At 38.2% G+C, this 21,355-nt stretch overlaps 1 protein-coding gene across 4 annotated transcripts in view; it reads right to left on the bottom strand.

The window, feature by feature from the left end:
* Nucleotides 1-19,051, bottom strand: part of RASSF6 (Ras association domain family member 6) — a 48,291-nt gene extending 29,240 nt beyond the window's left edge. For 2 of the 4 annotated variants that reach the window (XM_025385733.1, XM_025385735.1), the window contains exons 1-2: nucleotides 18,710-18,991; nucleotides 10,129-10,227 (exon numbers count right to left, since the gene is read on the bottom strand). In XM_025385733.1, coding sequence (XP_025241518.1) covers nucleotides 10,129-10,193 — 65 coding nt within the window. In that variant the 5' untranslated portion in view covers nucleotides 10,194-10,227; nucleotides 18,710-18,991. Of the gene's footprint in view, nucleotides 1-10,128; nucleotides 10,228-14,311; nucleotides 14,358-18,709 lie in introns of all 4 variants that reach the window. The other 2 variants (XM_025385734.1, XM_025385732.1) reach the window with 2 other exon arrangements.
* Between the last annotated feature and the right edge of the window lie 2,304 nt (nucleotides 19,052-21,355).

Raw genomic sequence — 21,355 nt, 5'->3', positions numbered from 1 at the left:
ATGTTTCTGAACCTGAATAGAGCCTGACTAAGTCCTCAACTGAAATAAGTCTCCAAATGACATAAGGAGTTGGCAAACTGTGGTCCCAGGCTGCCCATTTTTGTAAATAAAGTTGTATTGGAATATCACCACACTAATTTGTCTGCTCATTGTCTGTGGCTGTTTTTCTGTTATAACTGCAGAGTTGAGTAATTGTAACAGAAACCATATGACCTACAAAGCCTGAAACATTTATAATCTGGCTCTTTGCAAAGAAAGTCTTCCAATCTGTAATCCACTGTGTAATACAGCATAGCTGGATACCACAGAAGTCTTCCGTATTTTTCTCACCATGAGCAGAATCTTTTTGATTATTAATAGATTTTGGAGTGTTGAAGATTAGAGCTCAGTAAACTAAAGTATTGGAATAACATTAGGTAAATTCGTGATGCAATACAAAGCAAAAAATTAGAAAAGAAAATTTATAAGTTGCCTGAACAAACTATAACAATGGTGAATGCTGTCCAAACATTTCTTTTAGTTGTGTGTACCTTACCAGAGACACTTTTGAAGATGATTAGTTTATGTACCTGATGAAACAATATGTCTAATAGAACCTTGAAAATAAAATGTATGTCTGTAACATTCTAATTTAACTTGGCATTAAGGGAACAACACAGTGAAGAATTACTGTTAAGTTGATCATCTGTGTCTATTCACGTTACACCACCCCATAGAAGGTCATTTATTCAACATGACACAGTTGCTGTGTGAGCACAGTCAAGAGGCCTCAGTCATGCTCAGAAGGTGGGTGAGAGCTTTAAGGAATAGATGTTGCCTACGGTGAACCTTGGTGGGTGAGAATTAAACAGGAAAAGAAGAGTGTAAAGAGTTTACCTGGCAAAGAAACAACATGAACAAGGACATGTAGCTATTTCTATAGTTCGCAGAAAAAACTCAAGAGTTGGGATTCCAAGAATACAACATGTAAAATGGGAAATGCTGAGCAATGAATGAGCCCCGTGAAACATTTTAAGAAACTTGAAATTCACTTCGCAGGCAATGGGCAGCTATTGAAGATTCTAGGCAGGGGAAAGACATGATGATACTAAAGATCACTAGGTAGAATGTGGAAGATAGATATCAGTACCAGACAAGATAGAGGCAGCAAGATGAGTGAGATCACTGCAACACTAGTGCGGTAGAGGTGCAGAAATGAGGCTGATGTTCCTTGGAAAGGTTAACAAATGTCCCATGTCTGTGGAAGGTTCTAAAGTCCAGAAGAGACCTGTAATAATTACAGGCATTGTATGGTTTAGAAGACCCAAAGGCAATCACTAAAGTGTTATCTGGGCAGTCCCTACTCAATAAGAAGAGCACTGATTTAATATACACTGTGGCCTCTCAGTGGCAGTTTTAACAGATTTTTTTAGGGTCCACCTAAGTGTTACATATGGACCCCCTCAAAAAGAATTTGTGAACCTTTCCCCCTAAAACCCATAAAAGTTCACCTTCCAGCATGATCAGACTGCTTAGCATAGACTGTTTGATGGTCTTTAAAATACTTTCAAATGGGTGATAAGAAATTGATTCTCTGTCCAGTTTTCCAGTTTACAAGTCTGTGATGTCCAAGGCACGCCCAAGAAACAGACACAAGTTTCTCACATTTTTATATGTGAGGTGCAAAAAAACTGATTTTCTAGGAAAAGGCCTTGGTTTTTGGAACATGAAACACTGTATCACAATAGTAACAAGGGTGTTTTTAAACATCATCAAATACTATATAATACCGATGGTGTTTTCACTAAACTGAAGAAAACCAAACTTCCATATAAACTGGACTTCTAGCTAAATGGACATGTAAATTATAAGTTTCTCCAGGATAGAAGTTGGCACCCTGCCACAAGCAGTGTGGAGAGAGAATCCTGGTATAAGCTGATGAACACCCAGGATTCTTCATCATGGCCCTGGAAGAGAGCTAGCCAGGGAAAGACTGACCTCGGTGGGAGGCAGATCAGGGGGAGCGATGCTGAGGGGATCCCAGGGTCCTGTTCCTTTAAGGCTCCAGCTTGGTTTTATGAGTAATAGTGGACCCAGAGTTTACTGCAAAATGCTCTGGTGTACTTTGTACTTTGTGGCCTGTATTGCAGCTGCTCAGCAGATGGGAATTACCCTTACTCTGACGTTTGCCATGAATAATGTACTTTGCAAGAAATGAGTTCCTCAATCTTATCAGGTATTTGGCTGGCTGGAAGAAACAATTTTTTATTTAACTTTATAAAACTGTAATATACATGAATGTGCGACAGGATAATGGGTGGAAGTGAATTATGTCTCATATCCATAGATAGAGTGGATGTCAAATATTAGTTGTACTAAGAGATTTTTTTCCTCTTGTTTTAATAATGACTTACAGCATAATTAAGTGGCTATCTTAGTCCTTCCCTAAAAACCAAAGAACCCTGTCCTACTCTTTACAAAGTGATTCTTTCAGTTTGAACCCACTAAGGACAAAGCATAAATATAGTCATACGCTGTCACCCTACACAAACTTGAAAGACTTCCGTGTGATACAAATGAACCTCAGCGGAAAATACACTCAACAAAGTCGCCAAAGTCATATTTAGCCCCTGGCTGTGCTTCCTGAGTTTGTGTTACTTCTGCTTCTTGGAGACTTGCTGAAAAATGTTCATGGTTCCAATTAGGCAGCCACTGAGCTGCTTAGTGACAACAGCATTAAGAACAACATTCCATCCCAGCACTTAAGGAGGCCGAGGTGGGCGGATCATGAGGTCAGGAGATCGAGACCATCCTGGCTAACACGGTGAAACCCCGTCTCTACTAAAAAATAGAAAAAATTAGCTGGGTGTGGTGGTGAGCGCCTATAGTCCCAGTTATTCAGGAGGCTGAGGAAGGAGAAGTGCATGAACCCCGGGAGGAGGAGGTTGGAGTGAACCTAGATCGCGCCACTGCACTCCAGCCTGGGTGACAGAGTGAGACTCTGTCTCAAAAAAAAAAAAAAAAAAAAAATTAGGACAGCATTCCACTGTGTGTGTTGCCATATTTAAGAGCAGGAACCAAAAACATTTGAAACAGACTTCAGCAGGTGAAAAACTGAGGCAGAAAAGGATAATGCTAATTAGTTCTCTTGCACAGGCTTGCTTTATCCCCATTGATTTTGTTCACAATATTAAATTTTAGCAGTGAGGCTCTGTAACAATTTCATATGTCAGGTTAAAAAAGCTGAATTTAGAACTTTATATTTTTATATTTTATAAAAAATTTTTATATTTTAGAATTTATAAAATTTTAGAATTTTATATTTATAAAATTTTAGAATTTTATATTTATAAAATTTATAAAATTTTGGAATTGTGTATTTTTATAAAATAACTATGAAATATTAAAGTTAAACATATTAAACATTACATTAAGTATGTAAAGGTAACAAATTGATTATTTGCTGGGAATTAAGGTTGTGATTTTTATTTCCTATGTTGTAATTCTATACACCTTATAAATTCTTTTCTTTCTTTCTTTTCTTTTGAGACAGAGTTTTGCTCTTATTGCCCAGGCTGGAGTGCAATGGTGTGATCTCATCTCACTGCAACCACCACCTCCTGGGTTCAAGTGATTCTCTTGCCTCAGCCTCCTGAGTAGCTGGGATTACAGGCGGCTGCCACCAGGCCAGGCTAATTTTCATATTTTTAGTAAAGATGGGATTTCACCATGTTGGACAGGCTGGTCTCAAACTCCTGACCTCAGGTAATCCACCTGCCTCGGTCTCCCAAAGTGCTGGGATTACAGGTGTGAGCCACCATGCCCGGCCTATAAATTCTATATAAGAAATGTATGACACTTTCATGGTATTTTTTTTAGGTTCATAGAAACATACACTCTTGTATGTTTCTGGAAAGATGGAATCAGGAAATATGAGGACACAGAAGAGAACTGAATAAAGCCTTCTCATCAAGCCATTTGCCAAGACAAATAATCATTCCATATTACTGATGTCTGCAAACAGAAGCAGAATTTTCTAAACCCATTTTATCCTTTATTCCTGTCCATTTGAATCCTGGAATTAAAATTACAAATTTTGGCTCCTTTTTCATAAACAGCCATGGTACCAGGTCTTTTTGCTTTTGGCTTCATCTCCTGGTTCAAATGATGAAGGAAGAATGCTTTTCATTCTTTGCATAGAGACCCTCCTCAGCTAGAAAAGTAGGTTATTCACATTTCCTTTGCAAATGAAGGGATTGAGTTACAGAGTTTGGAAACTGAGAAATTTGTGGAGAAGTAGACTATCTTGATTGAAGTGAAAAGGCAAACGCTAAATTATTAGGAAGCTCTGAATTCTGTCTCACTCTTCCGACTTCAAATACCTGAGGAGTTTTCCCTTTTTTCTGCAGCCTCACCAACATATATTATTTTTTGGCTTTTTTATAAAAGCCATTCTGACTGGTGTGAGATAATATCTCACTGTGGTTTTGACTTGCATTTCTCTGATTAGTGACAATGAGCATTTTTTCATGTTTGCTGGTTGCTTGTATGTCTTCTTTTGAGAAGTGTCTGTCCATGTCTTTTGGCCACTTATACACTGTTGGTGGGAATGTAAATTAGTCCAGTAGCTGTGGAAAGCAGTTTGGAGATTTCTCGAAAATCTAAAAGTGGAACTACCTTTCAACCCAACAATCCCTTTACTGGATATAGACCCAAAGGGAAATAAAACATTCTACCAAAAAGACATATGCACCCCTATGTTTATCACAACACTATTCACAGTAGCAAAGACATGGAATCAACCCAGATGCCCATCTGTGCTGGACTGGATAAAGACAATGTGGTACCTAGACACCATGGAATATTCTGCAGCCATAAAAAACTGAAAAATCATGTCCTTTGCAGCAATATGGATGCAGCTGGAGGCTATTATCCTAAGTTAACTAATAGATAATTAGAAAATCAAATATTGCATGTTCTCACTTATAAGTGAGAGTTTAACCCTGGGTACATATGGACACAAAGATGGGAACAATGGGCCCTGGGGACCACTAGATGCAAGAGAGAGGGAAGGGGACAAGGGCTGAAGAACTATCTATTGGGTACTATGCTCACTACTGGGATGATGGGTTCATCCATACCCCAAACCTCAGCATCATGCAAGATAGAGATGAAGGAATGGAGCAGTTAGGCTGATACTTAGCTCATATTTGGGTTTTGCTTCCCATTTGCCCATGGTTTAGCCTTTCATTTCCTGTTTTTCTGAGACAAGTCTTACAGTTTTTTTTTTTTTAAGCCAGTTGAAAAGTAAACACAGGTGTGCCACACAACACCAATATTATGGGAGCAGATGCAAGCTTGCTGTAAAATTACACCCTTTGTGTATGAACAGATAGGGACTTCTGTGCTTATTGAGAATGAGTACCTTGACTTCACACTCTGATGCCCCTTGCTCCCTTGGGAGGGAGAAACTATCCTGTTTAATGAAGTCTTTCATTTATTGTAGTGATATGCCTTTCGGCCCCCTGGACGTTTGGGATTGTTACTAGAGGGTCTGAAACACAACAGGGAGCCAGTGATTCTCAGGGCCATCAACATGAGCAGGAGCCTGAAAATGGGAGCCTTCCTGACACACAGGCTCTTACACTTACTGGCTCTGACACTGTTCTTCGGTAATGCTGCCATGACTTTCACCACTTGTTATCTTTACATTCCACTAATAATAATAATAATAATAATAATAATAATAATAATAAGCAAACTCCTTGCTGCTATTCAGGGGATCCTCCAAACATTCTCCACACTAAATCTAGAGTATGTATGTAGAACGTATCTAATCATATCATCTGCTTTGTTAACATCTTTAAATGTCTTAAATGTCTTTCCATTTCTTTTGGGATAAAACCCCCACATCCTTATGGCAGGTTAAGTCCTGTTTGGTCTCTCTCCTGCCTTCGTCTTCAGCCTCCGTTCAGTAAGAATTTCTGGCAGATTTCCTGCATCAGAAACACTCTCCACCCACTCCCCTGAACTTTGGTAGCTCCCTCCTCACCCAGATCTCTGTACAAACATTGTTTCTAGGGAAGCCTTCTTGGATCTCTTGTTTAAACTAGGGCTGTGTTCTTTCATACAACTGGGTTCCTTCCCTCAGAATACATGTCAGTTTGTTTCAGGTTTTTAGACCTATGTGGACCTCAGAGTGTGATCCCTAGACCAACAGCATCTGTACCACCTGGGAACTTAGACATGCAAATATTCACCACACCCTAGAACTCCTGAATCAGAAACTCTGGGGATGGAGCCTAGCAATCTTTCTTTTAAAGAACACTCCAGGTGGTTCTGATAAAGGCTCAGGTTTGAGCTACAGCTTCAGATTGCAAGCTCCATGAGTAGGACAGCTACTTCTTCTTCTCTTTTCTCCCTTCCCCTCCCCTCCCCTCCCCTCCCCTCCCCTCCCCTCCTCTCTCCTTCCCTCCTCCCCTCTCCCCTCCTCTCCTCCTCCTTCTTGCCCATGGTATGCTCTCTTAGGGAATATGGTATAGAAAATTCGCACATCCAGAAATTCAAATAAATTCCATACGTGTAATGTATTTCTAGAGTCTGAATTTTGACTTCATTCGACTTTCTATGAGAACATTTTTAGTATATCTTGGGCAGACAAATGATCTCATTATTTTTAAACCTCCTTAATTGATAAAATAGGTAACGACAAAGTAGATCAATTTTACTAGGAATAACCGATTATTGAGTCATATTGATATGCTCAATGACTGTGGACAATATATGCTTATTGAAAAATATCAGATATAAAAAAAACCTTAATGAGTGTCCTTCTTTCACATATCTTGTGATGACGCTATTGACCTTTTTGTGACAAAATAACAGATGAGATACCCAGTTTCTCATAATTGCTTTTCATTTCACTGGATCATCAAACATGAATAATGTGAATTTTTAAAAACTATCCCCATGTGGACAAAAATTCTAATTTTTTAAGTAGATGCTTCTAAACATGCAGTTAAAATCCTCTATCTCTGGCTTATTTTAAAATTCTAGCTTTCTATACAAATATGTCAGAACAGGCTCTCTTATACTTTAATTAAAGACAGGTATTCAGCCTTCTTCAGGAGAAGATGCTCTCTCCTTAGAAACTTACCTTCAGGACTCACAAGGGCACTCAGTGTTTGCTCCTATTCCTTTGATCAGGAGAAGACCCTGTACATGAAACCTGGGCAAACATTGCCTTCTGGCTGTACTGGCCAGGTAGGAGGCAGCCTCTGGAACACTGGCTCTTTGTGTTTAATTTGTGCTTAGAATTGCAGGTGGCTGGTTCCTTTGTTTCAACAAGGGTTGCTGGCCAACATGCTTGGAAAAAGAAACTGTTTGGAATAATGCACTTTCTGCTAAAATTTATTACATCATGCTAATTAAACTTATTTACTAAGGACAGGAATGTACACGTACCTTTTGAGCTGCCGTTAGAAGAGGCATAGGTTACAAAATTTATGTTAGGTTCCTAAGTAGTAGAAAAAGTCTAATAGGTTCTGAGAGTGAAATGTGATCTGCATTCTAAAACTGGATTTTAACTTCCCCATTAATTTGTTGGGTTTTTTTTTTTTTTTTTTTTAAATACATGGTTAGCATTTATTCACCTCTAAAAGTGCTCAGATTTCAGGCTATGACCTAAAGTGAAAATACTTTGAAAGTAACCATAAAAAGCTTTATTTTATTTTATTTTTTCCACCCAGCTCACTATGTGAAGCAGTGTGCAGTGATGACTCCGGGCAATAAAACAGCAACTAGAAGCTTAGTCATTTCAGCACAAAGCTAACTAACCTATGCTAATACCCTTTGAACAGGGAAGTTTCTAAACTCAGAATTCTCATCCAGTAGTGGGATAAAAACGTTATGTTGCCTACTGTGCTATCATTAATATCAGGACTTCTTATTTTACTGATCATATATAATCCTCATGAAATTTGCTGAAACCAAAATTCTGATTATGAAGATTCTGTTTTACTATTAATTTCCATTCTTTTCATGTAGTTCTGTGCAGGAAAATAAAAATACGTCAATAAATTGTTAATTTTTGTCTCGTTCACCACAACAATGCCTAGTATAGAGAGGGAGCTAAAAAACTACTTGCCAAGTGAATAAATCAGTAGGTGTGTTTGCCAGATTTGTGGTATGCTGGATATCACAGTTGGTCAGTGGCATTGTTATAATTTCTGGTGACAGCCTGGCAGAGATTTCCCCCAGCTCCAGGAATTTTGTTTATGTTAGAAGGTCAAAAGTTCTCAGAACTTTAATCCTTTCCTACTGTGAGCATTTGTTCTCAGACTTCAGTATGCATCAGAATCACATGATTCGTTCTGGGGTGAAGCCCAGGGTCTATACCATGAACAGGCGTCTGATTCAGAAGCAGGTGGTCCATAGACCTCATTTTTAAGAAATGCTTCTTATTCCATCTCAAATGTAATGTGTCCAGGACTGAATTCTGGATCCTCAATTGCAAACCTGCTCCTCCTGTAGCTCCTGCTTCTCCTCATGATTTCACAAAATGTTAACTCCATTTTTCTAGATCGAAATTTTTAGAATGATCCTTCGTTATTCTCTTTCTCTCATACTCCATGTCTAACCCTTCTGGAAATAATCCTACTGTGTTGGTCTTCAAAATATATCCAGAATCTGATCATTGTTTTCTACCTCTACTGCTGCCACCTTGGATCAAGCCACCTTCATCTCTACCCTGGACTGTCAGCTCCTTGGTAACTTCTCTGTTTCCACTCTTGTCCCCTCTCTACTGTGTTCTTAACACAGCAGCCAGACTGATATTGTCACTCATGTGCTCAATATCCTTCCAAAGCTTCTCATCTTATTTAGTGGGAAATACCAAGCCTCATGATGGCCTATCAAACCCTACATGTTCTGGGCCCATTTGGCCTCATCTTCTCCTGCTGTCTTTCTACTTCCATTTCCCCACACTGTCCTCCCTGACCCTTACAAATAGGCATCTGTCTTTGGGCTGCGGAGTTGCTGTTCCCCTTGCCTGGAATACCTGTGAAACCTGCATGGCTTGCTTTTTCCCTTTCTGCAGGCTTTTCCTCCAATGCTTCCTCCTCACTGAGGAAGGAACATGCAATCAGAACCCTTTCTGCTCTCTATCTCCAGCACTCTTTACTCCATTTCCTCAGCATTTATCTTACGTATTGACTGTATCCCGATTTTATGATGTAACCCCATGAAAGTAGGGGTTTTGTTTGGTTCATTACTGAATGCTCAGGGTCTGAAAAAAATACCTGTTCACATTGAGCAGTCAATAAGTGTTTGACGAATAAGTCAGTGGATTCTTTATCCTTTGCATCATGTCTTTTTCCCACTGCTTATAGTTCATCCTTATCTTCCAGCTGTGGCTTTATTTCCGTATTTGATCATATTTGTTTCCTTCACTTTTCTACTGCCCAACCCTGCATCATTCACTTCCCCTTCTCTCTATCATTTATTTGGCTTTATTCCTTTTCCCATCCCCCATAAGATTTGGGTCATGTTTCAGTACCACTTGGTTTTTCATGATTTCATTTCCCCTCAGCCCCCAGCCTCTGCTATAGCTTGGCCAGTTTCAGTTTTCATCTTTACTCATAGCTTTTAAGCCCCTACCCTATTGTTCCCAAAGCAATGTGAGATACGGTTTGCTGGGTATAAGAAAAGTTGTGGATGTCGGCCATATATTGCATAATCTAATGTCAAGAGGGAACCAGTAAAGATAAAGTGTCATGAAGAGCAAGGGAGGGAGAGGTTAGGACAGGGCATAATGTTTTTGGCCCTGGGGTTAATTCTTTAGAACTATCATTTAGGAGAAGCCTTAGATCTTTCACCTAATGCTGCTCTTCAGTATTATCCCAACTATTAAAACAGAAATGTCACTTTTAATAAAATAAAACGACTGTTAAACCAAATATTAGTGATAGTTCCATGAGAGAATAAATTTGGCAGTCTTTAGGGACATACTTTTTCAACTTCTTATCTAGTATCTCTACTGAGGATTCATGTTATTAATCTTGCTGATCATACATCATGCTTAGAAAACTTTGGTATATTTCACAAATGACTGGTGAGTAGGATAATGTATAATATAAGGTGTGTGGTTACCTGGTTATGAATGTCCTCTCATTAATGAAGATCCAAGAGGGGTACTGGTGAGCCATCATAGTCATCTTTTCCTCTTTTTTGAGATGGTCTGAGGATATCCTAAACATGAGAATAATATTAATGATTTGTTCCTATAATGCATTCATAAATTAGTATCTGATTTAAGTTGAGTATTTTGTTGTGTCTCTAGAGTATAAGAATGTTTTAGAAAGTTTTTGAGTAGTATGTCATATGTGAGCAAAAATACAGAAAAATATATTATGTAAATGAAAAACTACAGAAACGGTAACTCAAGACAAGGATGTATTGAACAATTTGGTAAGTCTGTTTTAGATATATTTTTAGCAAAATAAATATGACTCTATTGATTTATGTAATTTTGTATAAGGGATCATATTCCTTCTTTTGCACTAACTCACCCAAACTGGCTGAACCTTGCCCCAGTCAGCAGGACACAACTGCAATTCTAGGCAGCTAAAATCAAGCTCTGACTTGAAGAGTTGATTAGATATAATGTAATATTTTTCAAGTCTCCTTCCGGCTCTGGAAACTGTGGTCAGATGTGAATAATCTCCTCCTTTATATGTTCATATGAATGGCATTAGGGTGTGACCAGAGATGTAAAGTATAATATTTTCTGATCATTCTATTTTGCAAAAATTGAATATTCAGTTGTCATGGCTCCAAGCCTATAAGATTTTAGGAGGTATAACCAGAATAAAAAGATGGACAAGAGAGAGTTCAGTTTTCTTTTTTTTTTTTTAAAAGGTGTGTGTTGAAGGGGGGATGGTGGATTTCCTCCTTTTTCTTTCACATCAGGTTATTTGGGTTGGGTAAGATGAATAAAAATTAGGAAGTTTTATGCTCTAACTCTTCAGAATACCAGGAAAAAAAAAAAAAAGAAAACAGGAAAGCTATTCTTCTCTTCTCATAAAATCTCTGAGGCATCTTTTTCCTTATAGCATGTTGTTGAACTCACTAGGTACTTTGTTACAGTTTTCAGGGTGAATGCTTGGCTGGGGTCTCATTTTAGGCTTTTATCATTCTGATCATCCCATCACCTATTTGGTCACAAATCATCCTGATATCTTTCTTAATAAATACAGCCCAAGTCCCTTAACCTGACTTTCAGGCTTTCCTCAATTCCACCCAAACCTACCTTTCCAAGCTCCAAATTGAAACATTTCTTCAACACCAGGCCTTGTAATCTAATGAAATTTCATGTCATTGAGTCTCTTCTCACCAATTCCCCTGGCAGCAGAGGGCCCTCCTCACTGCAGCTCCAGATATCTGGCCCCTTTTAGTCCCCAGTGGGACATCTTTAAGTCTCCCCATGGCCTTTGAATCCACACTGTTGTCATCACTCTGCTTTCTACCTGTATTATCATTATTGATTTATACCTTACTTTCTTTTCTATTGCTATCTTCTTGCTCAAAGAATGGTGCTTCTCTAGTTGGAAATGGCATACTCTGATAGCACATCATTGGCAGGTCTCATGCAGGACACCTGGAGGACTCATGCCAGAGAGACAGAAGCTTAGTCTCCAGGCAAATTAATTCTATACGTCAGAAGCCACATGGGCATTTTATGCTGCCTTGGGGACCCAGACACAACATGCTCCATAAGCCCAATGAATCCTAGTTACTCATTCACAGGATTTGGTCTGGGCAATTTGGTTATACAGGTTACACAGGTTACTCCAGCTTCTAAAACTTCAGTTTTGCCCCTGGATTTTGTAATTCTAATAACCCACCAAAAGGGTTTTTAATGTCCCCTAGTGAGATCCCCCAGTGATGACCCTGGGGCCCAAACACTTCCTTCTTCCTCCTGGATCCAGATTATTCATGATATATTCCTTTAATTTAGCCCTACCTCCACTTCTCTTCCCATGTTACAAGAGCCTATACCTTGCCAAAGAGTTCACTTCTCTCCTCATTGCTTCACTTCTTAGCAGCATTTGACAAGATTGACTTTCCTACCTTTTACAACATTTTCCTCTTGATGCTTTTGAGACAAACCACAAATAACAATCACCTTGTTCTATTTTCCTGCTATCTCACAGGCCTCAACACTAGTCTCCTTTGCTGACTCCTCCTTTACATGATCGCTAAATACTGGCTTGTTTGAGTGTCCATTCTCAGCCATCCTTTCTTGTCTACCCATACATTCTTCCAGGTAATCTAATCCGTCTCCAGCCCATAATCTCTGCTGAGTTCCAGGCGCGTGTCACCACCTACCTAATCTCTACTTAGATGGGTACCAGGCATCTCAATATCTACATGACTGAAACAGAACCACTGACTTTCTCCCATGCTCTAGAATTTCCTCCTCCACAATTCTTTCCCATCTAGGCATCAAAACTAATATTTAGCCTCATTTTTTTCCTCTTTCACCATAAGCCAAATTCAATCCAAAAGTAAGCCCTATTCACTGTACCACTAACATAATCCAGATTCAAAAGCTTTGATTTCCACTACTACTACCCTAAGCCAAGTCACCATCATCTTTTCCCTGGGTTATTGCATCAGTCTACTAAAGGGCCTCCTTTTGCTGTGGTCTGAATGTTTGCGTCCCCACAAAACTTACATGTTGAAACTTAATCACCAATGCAATAGTATTAACAGGTGAGGATTTTAGGAGGTGATTAGGTCATGATAGTGGGGATCATGAACGTGATTAGTGCCCTTATAAAAGAGACCTCAGAAGCTGCCTGAACCCTTCCACCATGTCAGAGCATAGAAAGAAGGCCATCTAAGAACCAGACAGCTCGCTTCCCTCACCAGACACTGGGGATATTTGGAACTGAAGAACCACTGATAGCAGCTTCTTATAATCACAAAGTGAAAATTGGTAGTGATGGACTGAAAAATCATTGCAGTGGCTTTCCAACTGGCTCACTCTTTATTTGCATTCATAAGAAATATGAAAGATATCATTAAAGAGGGCAAATAATTGCAATGTAGTTATAGTGACAAACTTGTGATCTATGCTGAAGTAACTCACAGCCACCTTCAGAAGACTTCAGAAGATGTGATGAAAGGATTTCCAAGGCTCTTACATTATTCTCAGACTTTAGGAAGGAAGACAGTTGAATATAATTTAATGTAAGAAAATAAAAACAGGATAAAATTTTCTTTTATAGGCAGCATATAATATTTGAGTAGGAAATAATACTGTTCTTGTCTGATCTAAAAATTGGGTAAATAAAATATTCAAATGGTTTAAATATCTGAAAGGTAAGAACACGATTTGGTAAAAGTCTTATTGTTAGTATTAACAGTGAAGTGAAATACAAAAGTTAGCTGGGTGTGGTGGAACACACTTGTAATCCCAGCTACTTGGGAGGCTGAGGCCCGAGAACTGCTTTAACCTGGGAGACGGAGGTTGCAGTGAGCCAAGATTGCATCACTGCACTCCAGCCTGGGCAATAGAGTGAGACTCTGTCTCAAAAAAAAAAAAAAAAAAAAAAAAAGAAAAGAAAAGAAATAGTAAAGAACAAAACAAACAAACAAAAACAATGAAGCAAGGCATAGATCTATGAATTCAAATAGTTTTTCATGCTCATCTTCCCATTCCCATTCACCTTGATGCATAGCAAATTAAAACCTGCTACGGCCCTTGTGAAAATCTTCTAAATTATAAAGACTTGGTAGATATAAGCATCTGAGCAAGTTTTCTCAAAGACTTTAGAGGAGAATAACAGAGAAGTCATGAATAGCAAAGAGGAAGATAATTTATGAAGAAAGAAAAAATTACAGGTCTAAAAGCCTGGAGGACTTACTTGGGATGTTCAGCTATTTTGGTAAAACATAATAAACTAAAACTTGAGGAGGAAGATGGTTGCTACAAATCTATGTAGGCCCTGGAGCCAGCGATTATTGACTTAGATTATGTGTACAATAAGATCATTATTTAATGAGTTTGGTTATTTACTTTTTCATTGCGTCCAGAAAAAAAAATGAAGCTGGAGAGACAGGGAATTAGATAGGTCAGCAATTAAGTCCTGGAGAAATGAACAGCACTAGAAGTCCTAGGAGAGGTAGAATTGATCTGGGCAGGCCAAAGAGATCTGGAGCCTGAGGAGGCAGTGTTGGGCAGCATCAGCTTTCCAGCAACGCTGGAACGTGGTTCACCTCCCCTGGCTCTGCATTCCTGCCTAGAGGTGGGCTTGCCTGGACTTACCAGTTGCCTTGTGACCAGAATGAGGCCAGAGGACAGGAAGTGAACTCTAGCACAAGTTAAATCAAATGGGTCAGTCATTTAAAGTAACTTCCTGTTATCCAAGCATGAGTTAATTAAATGGTTACATGTCTAAAAGCGGAAAATTTGGTTCACTCATTTGTACATTCAACAAGTATTTCGTGAGCTCCTTCTCTGCACCTGCTACCATGCTAGGCACAGAAAGTATAGCCTGTATCTATATCTATAGCCTGTTATTTTTGAGGCCACAAGGTGAACAAAGTGTCACAATGTTCATGATTTTACAAAGAACTTATATACATATATGTATGTATATATCTACATATATATATCTACGTATATACGTATATACACATACATCTATATGTAGATATACACAGGTGCTAACTTCCCTGTATTTCCCAGCCAAAGACAATTTCTCTTGCTTCTGAAATTTCACAGGAAATTTTCTGTAGATTTCTAATTACTTATTGCTTTCTCTCTCTAACCATATTTTATTTTACTTAATTTGACTACTAGGTCCTTTAGAACAGAATTATTGCTATTTCATTTTTGTGTCTTCTTACTAAAGTGAGTGAATATATGCAGTCATATAGATAAAATATACACAAAATATTGAATACATCCAACATACAGAGAGGTACGTTATAATATTAACGGTAAAATTAAGAGCTAAGATATTATGTGTGATAATTATTTTTTTTATTTTGTATGTACTTTCTAAATCATATACAAGGAATATATGTTACATCTCTTTCACCTGCGTCACCAGTAAAAGCTACTTAAAAAAAGAACAGAAAGTATCACACTAGAATAGCAAGTGTGTATTTCAATTATGAGATAAGACTATATTAAGGGCTGTACACATGGAGAGTCTTTTTAATAAAATATTGTTTCAGCTTGAAGAAGCAGTCATGAAGCTGTTTTCCCAAAGTTATGACCTGGAAATTTGGAGTAGAGAAGAGCAGAGTTATATGCAATTACATCACTTCAAGAAAATGAGACAAAACAACTATAATTCCATCCAGTATCTAGATCTCTATAAAAAGGAAAAGACTTAACAGAGTGGTGATTTCTGGGAAGCATTTGGCTCCATATTTTTTCTTAAAATGTGCTTTATTTGCAGAGACAGTAAAAGTCAAGAGTTGGCATATACAAACTATCACTTAATTAAGTTATATTGTTGCAGTCAGCAATTGTTGGTTTTGAGATAGAAATAATGTATTATAATCATTGAATCTAAGAGAGGACTAAGCAGAATATGAATCAAACACACTTCTATGGGAGCATGCCACTGCCCTCAGTTCAAGTGGAGTCTAATTGGAAATGCCAAACCTTTACTATTCTATTGCATATTTACATGGTACCAATGCCATGAATTTTATTCCGCTCAAGGTGCCCTCAGGGAGATAAAGAAAGCAGGAACAGTCAGAGAAGCCAATTTGTATTAATGCACTTAAGGCATCTTGCCACCACTGGGTCTGGGAGGAGCTGCTCAGTCTGCCAACAGCATCTTCTGGAGTTACTGGTGTGGTGGTGCTCAAGGATTTTCTGCTTCACCTGAGCTTCCCAGTAGAAATTCTTAGGTTGACTCCACAAAGATCACGACTCATTTTTCTGTTTGTCTATTGACTGCAAAAGAATCGATACTCTCTCCTCTTAAGCTCCTTTCCTAGGCTCTGGGTGATGATGAAGTTTTCCTTTAGATAATACCCTTATTACTTAAATAGGAGACACTTCATGTTCAACTCCTAAAAGCAGTGGTATTAGTTAAGTTTGGTTGTTGAGATTATGTTATGAAAGTGATGAAAACACTATAACTGATAATTTTAAAGACACAAATTAATTTTTGCAACAGAACAACTCTCTAACTTTAGTGTAAAGGGAAAATATTCAGAATTCCTTTCTCAGAGGTTGTATTTTCAAATGGCCTATACTTGAATATTTTAAAAATCTAAGCTTTTATATGAAGTCCATGTATCTCTAGTAACCGTGAATTCTCCACCCACGTCACAAACAATGAATCTATATAAGCAAATGCACTGTTGGCATTGGGTTTCTATTTCAGTTAAAAGTATAAGATGCTTATTTTTTTAGGAAATTAAAACAAGAATCAGGTGTAGAATTTTTAATTACATGCTTAAAAGACTATTACATATATATTATACTATTTTGAATATAACTGAAAAGGTTAATTTTTTCTTAATCATTGCTGGGTCTCTCTCTGTCACTCTTTTCTCTCTTTCTCTCTCTGATTGAACAAAACATTTAATAGTTTATAATAAAATGTCATACATGTGAGAAACAGTAGAATAAATGTAAACTCAACACAATATTCTAATGTATAGATATGAAGTCTATACTATCTATCTATCTATCTATCTATCTATCTATCTATCTATCTATCTGAACAGATTTTAACTAGGAAGACTTACATCCAGTTATGGTTAAATAGATTAATCTCAAATGAATTTCAAATATAGTTAAATAAATTTATCTCAATTGGGGCTACTATTCTTTATTTAGACATGTGCCTATTAATAAATATAAAGGCAAATAACATGGTTTAAGGATGTATAACAATTTGTAAATTCAGTATAAAAGTGTATTTCCTCTTTGGAAAGTGTTTAGTGAATATTGGAGCCCTAACTTATTCTAATTCAATTTGATTCCTTTATAAGTTTTTAGCTAAACCATACTAAACACAATCAGACCCCAGAGGGCAATAACATGTAAACTTCAGTTATGTTGGCTTTAGAATTCTATCCACAATTCTCCAGTCAATATCTAACTATAAATACACCGAAGAATTTCAACTCTGCAATTTGAAAAAAGAATCCATTAAAACACTGATGATATTAAGTTAGGGTATACTGCAAACTCTTTGATTGTTTTATTTAATAAAATAACAAGATAAAAATGACATCAATGGAAATTACTAGTCATAGATACTAAGTTGGTCCCCTCAAGAAAATTGGCAACATTAATAACTAACAACATTGACAAAAGTGCTGTTTAAGTAAAACTTCATGAAATAAAGCTACTTTCCTGTAATTTAAGCTTAAGAGGTAGAGACTGACAAATGCAAGTATTATTCCTTCATGTTTCTTGTTCATCAACACAAATTAAAAACATCACTTCAATACAAAATATTCAATATGTGCTGAAATATAAAGACATGGATTATATGATCTAAATTGATGAAAGTTATTCAAAAGCAGTCTCCTTTATAAAACCCAAATGGCATGAATTCTACAATATGAGATTGTGTGTAACTCTCTTACTCTAAAATTCTGTTTTCTTTTTAGGAATAACAGATTAATATAAATGTGAGTTTTTCAAAAGGAAAGTGATTGAATAGCAAATATATCTGAATTTGTCACCACATACTCTATCTGAAAAATGGAAAGAAGCCAGGTCATTTCGTTCCTACCCAGAGATATGATCCTAGCACACCATCTTAGCACACCTGTCACCTGCTTGCCTGTCTTGGACCCACTCTCTGGGAACCAGTTCAATTCCAGCATCCTAATACACACTGTCTGGTCTCCCTAGTTCAGCTTGCCCTCCCTAACACTGGCCCCTTTGGCAGAGCAGCTTATTGTTAATGCTAACAGGAGGTACCACTTACAGAACACTTGCTGAGTGTTCAGTTCCCATCAAAGAAAGCCCTATGGGGCAGATCCTTTGATCATGCTTGTTTTATAGACAGACTTTTGGGGGCTTAGGTTAAGAAACTTTCGAAGGGGCAAACTAATAAGTGGCAAAGCCAACCTTTGAACCTACCACTCTCCTGCTTCAGAATTCATATCCTTAACTCATGGACTCCCATTTAATTATTTATTCTTTCATTGTTTGGTGAAAGCTTATATTAAAAATTCATTTTTTTGTGTGTGTGGGGGGCATGCTTTCTGTCACTTTGCAGAAACAAATAAAAGTTTAGCTGAACCCTCAGTTAAGATCTTTCCAGGGTGATGATTCAATACAATATTCTAACCATAAGGATACTCAGAGGAAGGAGGATGCCATCCAGAAGTCTAGCATCTTTGTAAGGCACGATTTTTGCTAGGTACAATTACAGGTAAATGGCTCATTGAACTAAAGGGAGGAGGGGTCCTGTGGTCACATTTACCTCCAAGCCCTTCTCTGCACCCTTTCTCTCCCTTCCTTTCCCTCTCTCCCTCCCACCCTGCAAGCTTACCTTGGTTACAAAAGCATATTCTGAGAAAATCAAAAGGAAAAGTGATGCGCGCGATTCAGGCTGCTAGGACACACACACACTCAATTTTGCAGCCTATGGATTCTGCTTTCTAATAACTTGTCCTCAACTTGACCCCAGGGAGTGGATTAGAAAGTTCTTTCCCCTACTCCCATTTTCACCTGTTATTCACACTGTGAGCAGGAGGCGCTTTTCACCCTCGTTGTTGGGCTGAGCTTGCTCCGCGGTTTGTTCTTGGCTGGGTCAGGAACTCTGGTAGAGGGAAACCAGTGCCCTGTCTCTGCCGGGCTGGGACTTCGCGAGTCACTCACCTGTAGGGGAGGTCCGAGGCCCGCGCGGGCTCAGGGGCGGCGCGTGTCTCCTCCCAGAGCATAGCTCGGCCGGGAGCGTGCAGTGCCCCCCACACAATCAGCGATCCTAGAGCCCAAGGAGCTGTTAATTATTTCTTCTTTTCGCCACAGCAGGGAAGTGTAAGAAACCTGAGCCACTCCCTGTGCCTCAGTGCATGTTGGGAGTGTTTACTTTCTTTCTTAGGAACAGCTGATAGGTACACTCCTTTGCTCTCTGCCACACTTCTTGAGAAATGAATGGACATTCTAGTTAACGCTTTAACCACGGGATTTGACTGATGCTAATCTCTATCCTCCAGTCCACTCAGAATGTAGGTAATTGGTCTGTGAGAAACGACACCAACCAAGACTGAGCGCCATTATTCATGTCTTTCTTTTTAAGATTTTTCTTTTCCAATTTGAGATTTGCTAATTTTCTCTCCTTGTTCTAACACATTTTCCTGCTAGCACTTTTTTTCACCGAGAGCAGCGTTTCACGCTTCAGGGTGCAAAAGGACCACGTATGTATTCTGCTAAACCCAGGTACCATCAGCTGTGAGACTCTGGTTTAGTAGGCCATGGATACGCTTTTTTATAAGCTCCACAGAAGGAACTGGTAGACATCAAAGTTTGAAAATGAACATAATGAAACAAAACAGAGGAAATAAATGATAATTTAGTCATTATCTATTGAATTGGATTTGGGGGCTTTGTTTTTTGCCAGTACCTCCAATTTCAAAAGGACACCAAAAGGTCGTAGAAACTGTTAAATAACAGATGCTGTGGAAATATGAAGTACATTTATACACACACACACACACACACACACACACACACTCACGTTTTTAAGGATCATTGTTATTTTACTGGTTTCCTATGTAAAGCAACTATTCATAATAGTTTAAACATAATAGGTTATTTTACAAGTGTAAACCTGAGAGCCCACAAAAGAAATTCAATCTGATTCCTACAAACAGTTCAGCAGGCAGAGTTAATTTCTGGTATCCTTTGTGTTCAAATGTCAGACAAAGAGAATGACTCTAGATGTTCAGGTTGCATGTTTGTCATAGCACTTTAAGTAGGATCCTAAATGTTCAAAAGGTGAGGCAGGCCAGGTGTAGTGACTCACGCCTCTAATCCCAGCACTTTGGGAGACCAAGGCTGATGGATCACTTGAGCCCAGGAATTCAAGACCAGCCTGGACAACATGGCAAAGCCCTGTCTCTACAAAAAGTACAAAAAAAAAAAAAAAAATTAGTCCAGCATTATGGGGCATGCCTATAGTCCCAGCTACTCAGGAGACTGAGCTGGGAGGATCCCTTGAGCCTGGGAAGTCGAGACTGCAGAGAGCCAAGATTGCACCATTGCACTACAGCCTGGATGACAAAGCAAGACCCCGACTCAAGAAAAAAAAAAAAAAAAAAGAAAAGAAAAGAAAAAGAAAAAAATCAGGCAGTTTATCTATTCAATCTGTGGTGTGTGGAGACCAGGAACTATCAGATTTATCATTCTTTGAGCAAATGGTTTTATTGGATCACAATCAAAGATTTTACAGTCTTATGTAAGGACAGGTGTGACTTAGTATTACTTGTAGATATTAATTTGATCGTCATGTTGGCTCCATAACTCTCTGGTATGTGCCTGCTGGTATGGACTGACCTTTGAATGATGACTAGCAGGACCTGGAGTGGTTACAGCTCTAGGTTCCAAGATATCTTGCTCAAATCCACGCTCCACCTCCATAGTCTGCGCTTGAAGTGGGTCATTTGCTTATTGTCAGTATCATGGCAACATTCTTTTGCATCTTTTATCTGCAAGCATTGGATTTGGAGGCTTTGTCTTTCACCAATACCTCCAATTTCAAAAGGACACCAAAAAGGCTTAGAAACTGTTAAATGGCAGATGCAGTGGAAACTTTTATTCTGATGACTGCTTTTCAACTGGTTTTCTTTCTGAAACTTTTATTCTGATTACTGCTTTCCAACAGGTTTTCTTTACTTAGAGGCTTAGTGACTTCTTTTGCTTTTTAGTGTTTTATTTGTTTGTAAATATGTAATTTTTATTTGGTAATATAAAAAGTATATAATTGCACAAGTGCAATGAGGAAAATCTGAAAAACAGAAATGTAGAGGACAAAAATCACCTATAATTCCATCTCTCAAGTATAATCATTATAAACAATTTGTTGAATGTCTTTATTGACTTATTTTCCCTGTAGATGTTTATCACAATGCTATTACATTTGGTTGTTGGTTTTTAGCCTGCTTTCATCACATTTTAACTGGCTGCTCTGTATTGCACCAAATGAAAGTATCGTTACATATTTAATCATTATGATAAACTTATATTGCTATAAACAACACTGCAGTGACTGATTACACATGACTCCACGCAAGCATGACTATACCTTCTACATACATTTCAAAAATTGAAGTTGCCAGATGTAAAGCAATGTGCATTTTGAATAATTTCCCTCCT

The sequence above is a fragment of the Theropithecus gelada genome, chromosome 5 (assembly GCF_003255815.1).
Source record: "Theropithecus gelada isolate Dixy chromosome 5, Tgel_1.0, whole genome shotgun sequence".
NCBI classification, from domain to species: domain Eukaryota; kingdom Metazoa; phylum Chordata; class Mammalia; order Primates; family Cercopithecidae; genus Theropithecus; species Theropithecus gelada.
The sequence above is the reverse complement of the archived record's forward strand: the minus strand, read 5'-3'. Positions and strand labels throughout refer to the sequence as shown.